Source organism: Argentina silus (assembly GCF_951799395.1).
Source record: "Argentina silus genome assembly, chromosome: X".
NCBI lineage: Eukaryota > Metazoa > Chordata > Actinopteri > Argentiniformes > Argentinidae > Argentina > Argentina silus.
This window is the reverse complement of record NC_139653.1, coordinates 41,430,929-41,446,709: the sequence shown is the minus strand read 5'-3', so window position 1 is coordinate 41,446,709 and position 15,781 is coordinate 41,430,929. Positions and strand designations below refer to the sequence as shown.

Genomic DNA, 15,781 nt, shown 5'->3' with positions numbered 1-15,781 from the left:
TCTCTGACTGCCATGATTTTATCATTACTCATAATAACCTGATAATGCCTTAGCCGTGACAAGCTAAAATAGCATAAAAGAAACCTTTTCACACTTTCCACACGCAGTGACTGCATCACTTTGATTAGGTTTCCTCATGTGAAACTAGTTCATACTGTGATGTCCCAACCCTACCAAGGATGACACTGTGTGATGTTTAACATTGTTTTCAGATAAATACTTTTGAAAAAAAAAAGTATGGTATTACTAATGAATAGAATAACTGTACTGAGATAGTGAAGTGAAGACCAATAGATATTTAGAAGAAATGTAGATGCAACCAACGTAGTATGAAACAATATTCACTAACCCTACTATCAAAACTGAATAAAATAAAGCCTTCAAATTCCAGAGGCTCTCTGCACTCAAAAAGGTATGTTCAATAACAAGACTATTGCTTCAAAACGGAAACTCAAATAACTAGAGTGTAATACAACAGGATAAGTACCTAGATATTCCTAAGTAACCATGACCAACACTTAACCCACTTAACCCACTTTTGGCATATACATACACACTTGAACAGAAACCATGGTTCTTAACTGATCAAGTCTATCCACACACACCTCTCCTTCCCCTCTCCTTCTCCACTCCCCAACTCAACACACACCTCTCCTTCCCCTCTCCTTCTCCACTCCCCAACTCAACACACACCTCTCCTTCTCCACTCCTCAACACAACACACACCTCTCCTTCCCCTCTCCTTCTCCACTCCTCAACACAACACACACCTCTCCTTCCTCCCCTCTCAACTCAACACACACTTCCTCTCCTCCTCTAATTAACACACAACTCTCCTTCCCCACTCCTCAACTGAACACACTTCTATATGTATGGGAGCAGGGAGGCAAAGTTGAAAGGAGATTCAGCAACTTGTTAAAATTCAACACCCCATCCCTTATGCAGGGATGGGAGCAGAAGGCTTTGGGGCTGACTTCTAATATTGAAGTTTGAAGTTTTTGAGGGTTGAGCAAAGGAGAGTTACTATAGCAACACTGAATAAAGTGGAACGGCTGACGGCCTTTGACTCTAGAGTGTCTGAGCAGATTCTACAGAAAGGCTGAACTCACGTCGTTCAAAGGAATATGAACCAACAAGCTGAAAGCATAGAATATGAATAGAAATGTGCCACACGCGAGATGAAGTTACTGCATGAATTAAAACATGTTACACATGAGATGATCCCACAAATCTGACAGACAGGCATGGACAAACACCTGATTGAACCTGATTTTTCAATACCAGATAAAACACCCAAAACAAAACTGAGCATGGAACTGAATTTCTCCTCCTCTTCTCTTGACTTTAATTTGATCTTGTTGCTCAACCTTCTGCTGTAAGTTTAATTTCCTTAGGAAAAACATGTACTATACAGTAGGTCAAATACTTAGTGAATCAGGTCCTTCAGATTTAAAAAAAAAAAAAACAGACGCAAGCGTCCTGTAGGTCTCTGTTCTTCTAAGACCAGGTAGAATCAGGCTAGTTTCCCTAGCTAAGATCAGATCCAGTGGAGGCTGGTGGAGGTAGAAATCGGAAGACAGGCTCATTAATGCATGGTTTGATACAATTCCTCATTCCATTCCATGCATTACAATGACCCCGTCCTCGATTTCTACCTCTACCAGCCTCCACTGGTAAAATCAGTCTAGATCCCCTAGCTGCCTAGCAGCTCTGAGTGTATTCTGGGGCTTTTTTCCTAGAATGTAATATTGTTTGCAATTGCTTTCTGGCTGATAGTAGTCATGATTGCGGTGTTGTTTTAATGTAGACATGCAGTGATAATTCCTCTAAAAGGTTTTCTGGTTGAATAGAATATGATGCATGTTACAATTAATGCTTTTCCTGCTCTAACAAGGAGTTGAAAAGAACAGCTGTAGAAAATTGGTGCCAATCTGTGCAGAAAATCGATGCCAATTATTGTGGAGTTCAGGAATCTTTACCAAAATTGCTATCTTTTTGAGCGATCAGTTTGTAAAAAATGTTTTATTAGCTTTTGAAAAGGGACAGACATTGTTATTCAGTGGAGCAAAACATTTGCTTCTCATCCTTAGTTTGCAGTTCTCTATCAATATTGTTTTTACCAGCATTATGTTTAGTTTAGTAGTAGAGTCAGTGAAGGACTCAAAGTGATCATTAATGAAGGATCAGACGGTGGATCTTCAGAGTACAAGATGATGTTTTTATTGACAAGACAGGCACAGATAAAACAGGCACAAAAGCAGCAGACAAGACAGGTGACTGGGAGGATAATTATCCTCCTCTCACAGTTATACCTGGTTCTACGCCTTAGAAGCCCATGTAACCGTGAGAAAACCAAGAAAGCTACTCAGCGACTAAATCTGCATAGTGACTTAAACGGCCTCTTCTTAGAGGGCACCAGCTGTTCAATTAGAGGAAGAGTCAAAGACTTTATCATGCTAAACTCCCGATCAATCTAACTGCAGGGATCATGCCCGCAGCTGACAGAAGCCTGCCATCTGAGCCTTAGGAGATCATCATGGAGCAGTTTGTGGAGTGGCTGCCGGCCAGCGCCACATCCTGGTTGCGGTGCCATTGGCCGAAGGACGTGGGGGTGGCTGTTGCATAGGCGGAGGACCACCTAGCGGAGCACCCATGGGGCCAGGTAGAGGGGAGGACACTGGGAGCTCTCCAGCCCATCCCGGCTCTGAGATGGAGAGGCTTCCCCTCTTCACCCTCAGCCCCACCTTCGCTCCAACCCCTTCCCTGACCTCACATTAACTTCCCCCTTGTTGGTTCTATCCCCTCCCAGGTTCCAGCTGCTACGGGCGCTGCTCCTAACCCGCAGGGGTCTCCTCAAGCGCAGGAGTGTTGGCGGTGCGGGCAGCAAGGTCACTTCCGCCGCTAGTGCCCCCTCATGGAGGTCAGCCAGGTGATTTGGGTTGTCGGCCCGCTAACATCCTCCCCCGGTCAGGAGGAATGTACAGTGTTACGGTTCCAAGGGGGTAAACGCCAGGTGATGGTGGATTCAGGCTGCATACTAATATCCACCAGAGCCTAGTTCACCCCGGGGGTTTGGTGGAGGCATTGTGGGTGTAGATCAGGTGTGTGCAGATCAGGGGATATTCACAAGTACCCTGTAGTGGCAGTGGAAATTAAGTATTGGGGCAAAACGCATTATGTGAAGGCTGAGGTTAGCTGGTCCTCCACAGGAGGCACTGCGGGTCTGTGATTGGCCTGCAGATTTTCCTCATGACGACACTCTACGCTCAAGTGGCGAGAATTGATGGCCACCTGGTGCGCCCTGAGGCTGCACTCACATGACCGCACTTTTCATTCATTTGGGACAGATTGCACAGAGTGAGTCGTGACACTCAGACAGGGGAGGAAATCATCCAATTGCTGGTGCCCAAAAGCCGTCAGGAAGTGGTTTTCCAAGCGGCTCATTACAAACCGATGGCCAGTCACATGCAGTATGACAATGGATTATGACTTGTTTCTATTGGCCAGGCATTCGGGGAGATGTACACTGCTGGTGTGCCACTTGCCCCGAATGCCAACAAGTTAATCCCTCGGCCAACCCCAAAGTGCCTTTGCGCCCATTACCACTGATAGAGGTCCCATGCTGGAGATGGGGGTAATAGAAGAGTCCAATAGTGCCCGGTGTCGCCCCATTGTTCTTATCACTAAGAAGTATGGGTCTATACGGTTCTGTGTGGACTACCGCAGGGTGAAAGACATGTCACGGTTCGATGCCTACCCAATGCCCTGGGGCGACGAGTTCCTGAATCGGTTGGGCAATGCTAGCTTTTTCCCTGGATTTGACCAAGGGCTACATGCAGATTCCCTTGTTGCCAGAGTCCCGGGAGAAAAGTCCTTCTCCACTTTGTACAGATTGTACCAATTCATCACACTTCCTTTCGGGCTGTTCGGTGCACCGGCCACATTCCAACGTGTCATGGACCGCCCCATACTGTACATCAGCCGGAAAACTGTCTGAGAAACGGTACAGTACGGTGGAAAAGGAGTGTCTGGCGATCTGGTGGGCAGTCGGTGCCCTGTGGTACTACCTCCTAGGGTGCTCGTTCATCCTCTGTTCCGACCACGACCCGCTCCAGTGGCTCCCCCACATGAAGAATACCACTGCATGGATCACTTGTTGGTATCTGGCTTTACAGCCATTTAAATTCAAGGTGTTCCATAGGTCGGGAGCACAGATAACTATGGCTGAGTTTCTGTCCCGCTCCCCAGGGGGTTGGGGGGGAGTGGGCTCGACGGATGGTTCCCCGGCCAAAATCGGGTGGTGGAGGTATGTGGTAGTGGGATGTGGTTTTGGGGTCAACTGTGGGGAGAGAGAGGGGGATGGGAGCGCCGAGCCGGGGCAAGGTTAATTAGCGTAGGTTTTGGCAGTGGCTAATTAACATTCTCCCTCTTTGAAAAGCAGTAGCGGCTGGACCTGGGAGGGACTTGTACATGCCATGCTGGATAGAGCAGAGAACCCAGCGCTCTATCTGACAAAATACCGACAGTGGCCGGGCAGTTTATGTTTATGGTTTGAAGAATTTGTGTTAAAGCTCTGCTGCAATAAAAGACGGGTAATAGTCACTTCCCAGACTGCATCTCTCAGTGTGATACCTGGTACAGAACCCGCAATGGCTGGAGAATTGCCACAAGCCCCCATTGAAAAAGAGAAAAGAAAAACATATAAATGAAGCAAGACGTTAATCCATAAACATGACACACTATTGTCTTAGTGAAACAGTGCTGTGTCCCTGTTGCACACAGTGAGGCTTCTCTCATAGTGCTATCACCTCTGGGCGCCAATAGCTACTAATGTACTAACACCGTCTTGATAAGATGCCGTAATTACAAACACAATGTCACCAATAGCTAGACAAAATGTTTGCAAATCAATATTCCATCAGTCTTGCAACTGAACTGATTTATCAAAAATATTCCAGAATTGTTTATAGTAAGAGAGCGTAAAAAAACATTGTTTAAAAATGAGCGTCATAACCTACAGGTTGATGGAATATGGCTATAGTATCTCTTGACAAGTTTGCATCATAGCAGAAACATAGAAACCTGTATTTCAATGCAGAAATAAACAGGGCATTGTATTTCTATTTTCCTCACCTATTTATTTTGATCTGTGTCACTGTCATCCATTGGCCTACTGTACATTGCTGTTTGTCACCAACAAATTAAATAATATATAGGCATTGAGTGTTATAGCCTACATTAATCCTGTTTTTTTAATGGAGAAAATATAGGTTACGTCAATCAAAACGGTGTGGTTTTAAGGCATATAGTACTGTCATAGATATTATAGGCCTACATACATTTTGTTTTTTAAGGCACCAGTGCTATAAGAGCCATAGGCTACTATTTTAGATCAATCCATAAAAACAGTGAGCATGAATATGAATACCACATGCCCCCTCCACCTCTCTCTGGCACTCCTGGCTGCTCAGTTCCATGTATCTCGCTATGGTGCCAACCTCCTGGAATTCCACCTGTTTGGTAACCTAGGCAGTCTTTGTAGGGATTCCAGGGATCACCATTTATCTTGACGACATAGTGGTACATGGCTCCCCCGACCCCCGACATCCACAATGAGCGCCTCCACAGCGTATTCTCAGCACTGGCCAAGCACCACCTCACACTCAATGAAGAGAAGTGCGTCTTTGCCGCCTCGACAATCGACTATGTGGGGTTCCACCTATCGGCTGAGGGGATTTTTCCACTCCAGTCCAACACAGATGCTATTCACCGTGTCCCAGAGTCCACCTCTGCTGCCCAGGTTGCCTCCTTCTTAGGCATGACAGCGTACTGCCTCTGTTTCCTCCCACAGTACTAAACCACAACTGCGCCACTGCACCACCTGCTGAAGAAGGATGAGCCCTGGGTCTGGTCTCCTGGCAATGCCGATCCGGCAGCTGTCGTTGAGCTGCGCAGCTATGTTGGTTTGGCCCAGCATCGCTAGCTTGACAGCATTATTCATGTGAGCCTTGCTCTCCTCATGTTTCTTAATTTTTTCAGAAAAGTGCTTCACATCACTCACTCCTGTTTCTGTTCAGGCCTTGTCTGAGGTGGAGGTGCGAAAAAGTAAACAGTGAAAACAAATAACTGAAAGTCGCAGGGAACATCCACATAGCCAGGATTTCAGCTCATGGCAAACATCCTGATGTATGCTTTCCAATGATCTCCCGCAAGCTGTTGATTATTGATATTAGGTTGATCTGGAACCAACTGCTTCACAATCAGCTTATCAGAAAGTCCTCCTTTCAAATAGGGTTTGCAGTAATGCCTCCACAGTATTAGGGGCTAGTGGTGCGTCTGGGGAACATCTGCTATTGCCATTTTTTATAACTAGCTATAGTCAACTAGGATTTCCTCTTCTACAAGGACTGTGTGGACTGAACAGTAACAGTCTAGGCCTGCTGGCTAAAGTTTTGCACAGCGCCTTCTATGCTGTAAATTATAACTACACCATGGACCGTATTTTTCACCGCCCCATTAGAGTATTGGGATAGCTCTCAGTGAGACACCGTGGGGCGTCTTTGCAGGTGCCCTCGGCAGATGGAAAACAGACAACAGGCAGTTTTTTTATCAACCACTAATCCACTAGTTTATGTAGAAATCAACCATGTATTTCATATTCACACAACAACACAATTCAGAAATTATTTATTTATTCAAAAAAATCGGCAAATGCAGGGAAGGCGGCGCCCCAGCACCCCTAGTGGATGAAACGCCCCAGCTGAATCATAAACCCCCCTCTCCAGTTTCAGCGGTGGGGGACGACAGCAAACAAATATAAAGCAGGAAGGTTCATTTGCATCCTGACACAACCACATTCTGTGAGATTAAAGGACAGGATTTCCAATGCAGGATGGATGAACTGTGAACATCATGTATTTACTTAAAATATGTGGTACTCCTTAAACTCCTAGCTTCAAGAGGAAAGGTACATAGCTGCCAAGGGGACCATACAAGCAGCCTAACCAGTGAAAACACATAATTCTACTGAATCTGAGACCACTATTGACCCTATGACCACTATTAAAGAATTTCAAGCATCCCAATGTCAAAACACCATCCTGAAACATAATAGGAATATACAGTCCTTGGCCTGAGTCAGACAGCTCCTGCAAGTACAGGAAATTAAGCCATTCCAACCTAGTAACCTGCAACACACATTAAAAGAGCATGAAGATTGTGCAATGTTGCCAAACTTAGTTAAAGCAATACAGTGCCTTCAGAAAGTATTCAGACCCCTTCACCTTTTCCCACATTTTGTTGTGTTATAGACTCAATTTAAAATGGATTAAATTAAAATAATTTGCCATCAATCCACACACAATACCCCAGAATGACAAAGTGAAAACAGGTTTTTAGAAATGTCAGTAAATGTATTAAAATTGAAATACAGAAATACCTCATGCACATAAGTATTCAGACCCTTTGCTATGACACTCTTAAAATGAGCTAAAATGCAAAAATGTCATCAACAAATCACTCAATAAGTTGAATTGAGTCCATCTTAATGCAAGAATAATAGTTCATGTGATTTTGGAATTAATATCTTTGTTTTTATAGGGTCTCTGATTTGCATAGGAATCAATTACACACAAAGAGACGAAGCAGCAGGCAAAATGGTAGCATACTGTCCAATGTGTATGACGAAGGTTACCTTACTAGCTGACAAAGAACCCCAAACCAGATGCTAAGAGCACAACCAAAATGTAACCCACATAGCCAGTGGTGAAAACACTGCTTAACTATGGTGGAGTGTTGCAACTCAGCTCTTTAAAGTTTGGTCCTACGAACATATGATGCGTTTGCTTTCTTTCATAGGTGGGTTCAGCTGTCCATCACCCGAAGGCCTGTCAGTCACGTGATGGCCAGCTGCCCTTCTCCTTAAAGTGCCCTGCCTGAACCCACGTAGACTTCAATGATGTTTATTGGTCAAACAGGCCTGGGAGAAACTCTTGTTGACAAGTATTCAAGCATACAAGTATTCAGTCATTTCTCAAAGTATAATTCTTCTGTGCATCCACAGTTATATCTGGTTCTACATCAGATTTAGCGTTGCACTGATTGGTCTTTTCTTATGGGAGGAATCAAAATCAGCCTATCATATTAGAACACTGTTTGGGTTTGAGTTTCAAATCAACAGTGAACAATTTCTTGCAAGGTATGAAGTTACATGCAGATGTGAGACCTTGACCAAATAACAAGCTGTAGACCACAAACTCTCCGGGTCCCACGTGATAAAACTTCCTTCTCACAGAAAAAGAGGCTGTGTTCTGTTATAAAAAGTTAACAACATTGTTGAAGCAAAATATGTCAAACAGAGCAATAGTATTCAAATACATCAAAGTTAAAACCTTTCATTACTTTCAATGGCTGCGGGGGCACCAAACTCTTAAGCTGATCACTTTTCCCTGACCCTTCAGTCAGTATAGGACTATGGAGCTACATATGCCCCAATTACTCCTGCATTACATGGATGTGCACACACTTCTAGAAGAGCAGGTGCTTTTCCCCCAAAAAGGGCACTATGGTGCGATGCAAACCCCCCCCCCCAAAAAAAAACACCATCCAGGAGGGTACTTTGTGAGTGGCAGGGCAAAGGAGCAAGTCCTGTGCCTGTCCCTGCTGCATTATATCAAATGAAGGGAAAGGAAGGTCAATGAATAATGCTTCAACAAACCTTTCGCTTTGAATGTTTATTGAAAATAAGATACATTGATTCGAAGTAACTTTTTGGGGGGGGGTCTCAATCAAAGAATAATTACAGTAAATACCAGAAGGATGAAAAAGGTATATATTCCGGACAGATCATGAATGAGTGAAATTACACTGCACTTACAGTGCCTCTGTCTATCCTAAGACACATCTGGGTGTGAATACCATGCCCCTATCTTCTTCAGTTGACCTTCCCCCTATATGACACATGGCTATGATCTCTCTGAAGTGTCAAACTGAATTCTGATTGGTCTCCCTTGGTCTCTTTGTGTCGTAGAATTTCAAAAAAGCTCCTAATTTAAATACTTAAGTCTATATAACAGGGGCAAAGGCATTCTTTCTCTTTCTTTTGTCCTGTTGTGAGGTTCTCATCATGTTGTGAGTAGCATTGTTTTGAATGACCTGCGGTCATCTCACTATTTCTCTCTCTCTCTTTTAGTCTCTTTCTATTAGAATGTAACATTTTTTCTATGAAGTATTCACCTTGTTATAGTTGTATACGTATATAGTATTATTAAAGCCTCATTTGATTCATTTTATTTGACCTTTCTTGCACTAAATCAGCACAGACTTCTTTGCACAGTGATAATTACATTGGAGTCAGATTATCAATATTAGATATGCTTTGCTGTTAACAAAATATAGCCAAAAGTCTCTGCCAAACCTTCATGTGGAAACTGATTTTATTATAAAATGCTCTACAGTTACACCTGTCATATTGTTTTACATAAACAGGGCATATAGTAACTATAGTAACTTCTCAGGTTGGTTTCCTTCATCAATTCAATCATTCACAATTCAATCAACATTCTGAATCATAAATCAACAGAATCCAGGTACATCCACATCACAATCAATACAATTATGTGTAGACAAAGTAGAAAGATAAGATTGGGGCATAACGTCAAATTCTTGTGAATGGTAGTAGTGACAATACAATGTTAACTGCCCTACAGTTACAGGGTGAGGGGAGCATAAAGTGGATAACATAAGAACTAGAGACTCAAAATGGTCCCCAGCATGTCGTAATTTACCAAGATGGACACTCTTATGATGTAGCATGTCCATCTCAGATTTGTGCTGATTTACAAAATCATCATTCTGATTTGAGTGTTCTCTTCCTTACTGAGGCTTTGTGTCGATCCCCTCCACCCTCTCTCTCACTCAAGTGGTGGAGAAGGTGAAGCGTGTGACATGTCGGTACTCCTCTGCTGGCCTCAGCAGTGCGTCAGGAAACAAAGGCTGTTCAGAAACAGAGATCAAAGTGTGTTAGGTTACAGTCAACACAGCACTGCAGGAGGGTAACCTCATAGACCAGAGGCAAGGTAGTCCATCTCAATAGTCTAAAGCCATAGATATACAAACATCTCCACTCATGTAAAAGAACCGGATAGGTGAGAACAATCCATCCAGGATGTTGCTTTCACCTATCCTCTGTCTATAGATCAGTGCAGTAGAAGGAGAAGAGACAAGGAGAGGAGACAAGGAGAGGAAGCTACTTTAGACTACTGGTACATACATACCCAAGGTTCTGTATGTCACTTGGTATAAAAGATTTTTGGGAGGGCTGTGTGAGTGCTAATACTGGTTGCTAGGGGCATGCAGCTGTAGAAGTGGTTGCTAGGAGGTTAGGAGTGAATATGGAGGAGGTTTCACTGTCAGGCCAAAGTGTCACATGACTAACAGCTGCAATCAGCATCTCTATGCAAGAGAAAGAGGGTTCAGTGTGTGTGTGTGTGTGTGTGTGTGTGTTCAACTCACACACATACACACTCAAACACAAAAACGATCAGGGACAAAAACACATATTTGACTTAAACCGTTTATTCCCGCTTCACTCCAGACACAGGCTCACTATTCAGGCACACCACTGTTCACTCTACCAGAGAGACAAAAGGCTATATGAGACGGCTACTCAGGGTTGTACTGTGAGGCCTTGGTCAGGGGGTGTGTGAGAGGTTAGGGTAATGACTGGGTATTCTGCAAGTTTAAGAAACTGGAGATTTAGGGAACTGGAGACGAAGCATCTGTACAGAAACAAGGAACTGAGCTGAAACAAGGGCCGTCAGACGTTTCCTTAGTGAACAAAAGACAGAGACAGAGTTCACTTCAAACCTCTTTTGTGTGTGTGTGTGTGTGTGTGTACCGCTCTTCCTCCATCTCCTGCCCCTGTGCTCCCCACCACCCTCTTGCTCCAGTCCTCTCCCTCCCTCTCTCCCTCCCTCTCTCCCTCCCTCTCTCCAGCCCCCCCGCCTGCTCTTGCTGCAGTGTTCTCCTGCTCTCGTATGCACAACGGTTTGATATGTATGCAAATGGAAGTGCTTCTCAATCTGTCATTTGCCTGCACACTTTGTTCTTGAGCACAGTCCAATGCAAATAGCCATCTCACTGCACGTGTGACTGAGTGTCTGTCTGTCTGTCTGTCTGTCTGTCTGTCTGTCTGTTTCTTTCTCTGTCTCTCTCTCTGCATGCTTGCCTGGGTCTCTTTGCTTTCCCCAAATGGAGAGAAGGAAGAGGGGCTAGCCAATCCCTCCAAAGTAAAACAAAATACAGTAAATAAAAAATATGTATGTAATAAATGCTTGTAATTATATTCAATTTCTCTCATACACTTTTGGAAATCTTCTATATATAAACTATATATATATATAAAGTCATTCACTTTGCCTAAAATAGAAAAGCCTAGAACATGTGGGCTTCCCCCCCCCCCCCCACGCCTGATGAAAGTGTGAAAGTCGGTATACCTGCAGCAGGGCTGTGAGGTCAGGCTAGAAATAGAGATTTACACGTATTTCCCCCTCTCTGTTTGAAAAGGGTTTTTTCGCTCTGTGGGCCCCATGTGCATGTGCATTTGTTTTTGTTTTAAATTGGGACAAAGTCGCCATCTTTACCTTAATATTTAGAATAGACGGAATCAGAAATAATCCAGTGGGAGTTTGGAATACTCCGTCTAGCGTTTCCATGATATGCAATGCATTTTCAGAGTGTTTATAAACACTCTTTTCTAGCTACAATAAAAATCATTCGGAGATTCTAAGGTTTATTTTGCTCTGCTCATCACTATTTGCTGATATCAAATAGTCTCTCTCTCTAGCTAACCAGCTAACCGCTTAAGCTAGAAATCTGAATGTGTCCCAGATTGTGTAGGCCTACACAAAGGCCTATAATTACCCGCCCGCTGCCTCGGCAGCCATTAATTTGATGGCTGGAGATATTCAGTGCTGATATTCAGTGTTAAATGCAGGCTGAAAGCTCTCCGACGCAGATATCTTTTCTCTGAGTCATGTAGTACAGTGGGAGTCTCATTATGTTGTTATCTCTCCCCACCTCTCTCTTTTTCTTAGAGTCTTAGTGAGACATCTATAATCTAGAGAGTCTCTGGTGGTCTTTCAGAAAATTGGTAACAGATAGCAATACCCCATAAAACAGAGAGATGTGCCAGATATTATACAAGGCAATCCTGACTCATTTTGACACATAGACATCGTCAAAATTTGCTTGCAGGCTCTGCAAGGTGTTTCAAATACGAACATTCCCATGTTCAAACACCCACACATAAACAACACTTAGGTTCAGTTGCCAGAAATGGGACTCGTGAATCACAGCATAACAGTAGTGCTGGTCCTGGCTCCTGCTCACATCTGATGCACTGCGCTGCTGACATTGTGGAAGAGAGGAGAATAGAGGACAGGAGGGGAGGGGAGAGAGTTGGGGAAGAGAAGAGAAGAGAAGATAAGAGAAGAGGAGAGGAGAGGAGAAAAATAAACAAAGAGAAAAGAGAAGAGAAGATAAAAGAAGAGAAGAAAAGATAGGAGGGGCACTGAAACTAATTTACACAAGGCCAACACAGCAAGAAGAAAAAGAATGTGATTTATGGAAATCAACAACCTCACACATCCCCCTCCTGCAAATATCCTATGTCTTCTATCCTGAATTTAAATTCTCAGGGTTTTTGATATGGATGGGAAGACAAAGAGAGCCTTGAGAAGGATGGAGAGATGGAGAGGCAGGACCATGCATGTGAAAAAGAGAGAGAGAGAGAGAGAGAGAGAGAGAAAAAGAGAGAGAGAAAGGGAAGACAGTCCAGGTGAGAGAATGAGTTAGTGAGGAAGAGAGATGGGAGGAGAGAGAGAGAGAGAGAGAAAGAGAGAGAGAGAGAGGGAGAGAGAGAGAGAGGAGGGGAGAGAGAGAGAGAGAGAGAGAGAGAGGAGGGGAGAGAAGTATACAGTGCTCAGTAAATCTTTCATGGCCTCCACGGCAGGCAGCACTCCCGTTATGCTGTGATGCTGTGATTACTCAAGCAACAATTACAGCCATAAATCCACTAGCAGCACTGGGGGGGCACAAGATGGGGGGGGGGATTATAACTACAGTAGAGGGGAGGACCATGGGGTGTGTGTGCGTGTGCCCATGTCACAAACCATATTGCTGCCCACATACAGTATGTCAACAATACACATGCCTATGCTGTCTGTGAGTGTCCATATCTGCACTCCAGTAAATATTATCTTCCTACTCTCTATCCACACGGTATCGATGGCTAGTCTGTCCACTAGTCATGATTTGCTGCTGTGTGCAACACATACTGTACTGAACCCCTATCAGATTCAAATGTACAACACTTTAATATGTCTCTGTAGAATACAAGGTTACAAAGAGTATGTGGGGGAGGAAAGTGGGGAATATAAAGTGGACACACAGACACAGACACAGACACAGACACAGACACAGACACAGACACAGACACACACACACACACACACACACACACACACTTCACCATCTCCTCTCTGTTCACCGTCTTCTACCTCTATCAGTAAAGTGATCTCCTCTCCTCCCACTCGCCTCCCAACAGCAATTGATTTCCCATAACTCCAATCTGGTGTCATGAGTTTGTCCTCCTCCATCTTTCACAACATCTCTCTGAACTCTCCAAAACCTGCATTTTTCCCTTGCACAATCTGCCCAAACCCACAGTCTTTCACACACTACCCTGTACTCTTCAATCTCCTACATTCACCTACACAACACTGCAGAACACTCACTGTTTCAACGCTAACCACAGTACAATCTACTCTAAACTCTTCAAACCTGTACTCTACTCTTACACAACCGCTCTAAATCACATACCTATGGTCTAAACGTCTCTTGCACAAATGGCGCCGACTAAGATGGTTGCCGTTTTGCAAGCTCCGCCTCAGCTTCCCTATTTGTTGTGTGTTTTCGAGCTTGTTCTTACCTTATCACTTATTTAATGTTTCATTGTTATTATTTAAATGTATTTCCTTGATATTTCACTGCACTGTTGAGAGGTAGGTTGCAAGTTAGCATTTCATTGCACTGTTTACTGTACATCAGGGATTCCCAAACTTTTTGTCTGGTGACCCCAAATCGACATAAATAATTTCCTGAGACCCCAATAACTTGATTGTGAGCTATGCCAACACATAATATTGAGGTCCAAGTGTATTCTAATCGCCTAACATTTGCAATACACAGGCATTGTTTGTCGTCATTCAAAATCAAAATATGTGTGTCTGATTTATCAAATCATAGAAGAGCTTCATTTGATTTTCTCAGGGGTCCCCAAAGTTTGGGAACTGATGGTTTACATCCTGTATCCAGTGCATATGACAAATACAATTAGGTTTGATTTGACTCTGTACAATCTCCAACATTCACCAACAATACGTTACACGTTCACCATTTCAACACTAACTGCTGTACAGATCTATCTACTCATCATTCTTATGCCTTTTGGCTATTAAACTAATATAACAGTATTATAACACTAATAATATGTTAGCCTTTTATACTCTTGGCATATTCTTAACTGCTCAACAACCCCCTTTCCAGTTTGTTCTACTTTACCTCAAAACATCAGAGCTCAAAGCATCTACATAACCACAACACTGGCTAATGTTATTCATACTGTATACATACATATATGAATGTATTTAATATCATAATAATGATAATTAGAAATCCTTTGATCTCATTTTAATGAACCAGATCTATACATATCAAAACCGCTGAGCATTTGCAATGGTATATACTGTACAGTACAAAGAGAATCTAATGATCTTTGACATTTTTTAGTAGCAGAGTCATTAATCATTAACTGAATGGACACATCATTAGTAGGAACTAACAGTAGTACTAACTGTAAGAAATAAGTAATTAATTGGTAAGTGTTATTAGAGACATACTAATGAGCAGAGAAGGGAAGGCTCAGAGACAATTAAAATCTGTGTGTGTGTGTTTGTTTGTATATGTGTGTTTGTGTGTGTGTGTGTGTGTGTGTGTGTGTGTGTGTGTGTGTGTGTGTGTGTGTCACACTGATGTGTGCTCCATACACCTTGTTGACGGCGTCAGGCCAATTCTGAGTCTCCAGGCAGAAGGCACTGTGTTTAGAGTAGCAGGCTCCTCCCTTTCCTGTCAGAGACCCATCCAGGAAGTTGGCGGTGTAGAACTGAACACCGGGCTGAGTGGTGCTGACCACAAGGACACGTCCACTCGCAGGGTGACACACTCTACAGTGGGGTGGGCAGGAAAGAGGGGGGGCGGAAGAGTGGGAGGGAGGGAGGGTGAGGACAGTGATGCCATATGCCTTTCAATGTGGTCTACTTGTGCAGCCCAATATTGTATGACCTGGCAGTGTTGACTGTGTATATGTTAGACAGTATGTGTGATATATGATAGTGTGATATATGGTATATGTTGTGGTGATGTTTTTATACTTTGTTACTCTATGGATTGTCTGACACTTGTCATTTTAATGCCAAGCAATAACTGCCCCTTGGGGATAACTAATGTTTATTGAACTGAATAATATGAAACTGGCCTCACCTGGCACACAGTCGCTCCACCCCAGGGTCCCCAGGTGAAGACAGGCAGAAGTTGTGGTCGAACCCTGGTCCAGGTAGCTCCTTCAGCTGTGAGCCAATCAGAACCGGCCTGCGGAGGTCAAAGGGCGTGCGCTCCACTGGTCTGATCTCCCCTGTGGATACAGCAGAAACACCTTCAACCT

General features: G+C 43.6%; 1 protein-coding gene across 1 annotated transcript in view; it reads right to left on the bottom strand.

The window, feature by feature from the left end:
- Positions 1 to 8,771: 8,771 nt before the first annotated feature.
- Positions 8,772 to 15,781, bottom strand: part of galm (galactose mutarotase) — a 17,047-nt gene continuing 10,037 nt past the window's right edge. The window contains exons 5-7 of the mRNA XM_083696336.1: positions 15,601 to 15,751; positions 15,110 to 15,284; positions 8,772 to 9,993 (exon numbers count right to left, since the gene is read on the bottom strand). Coding sequence (XP_083552462.1) covers positions 9,916 to 9,993; positions 15,110 to 15,284; positions 15,601 to 15,751 — 404 coding nt within the window. The 3' untranslated portion in view covers positions 8,772 to 9,915. The remainder of the gene's footprint in view (positions 9,994 to 15,109; positions 15,285 to 15,600; positions 15,752 to 15,781) is intronic.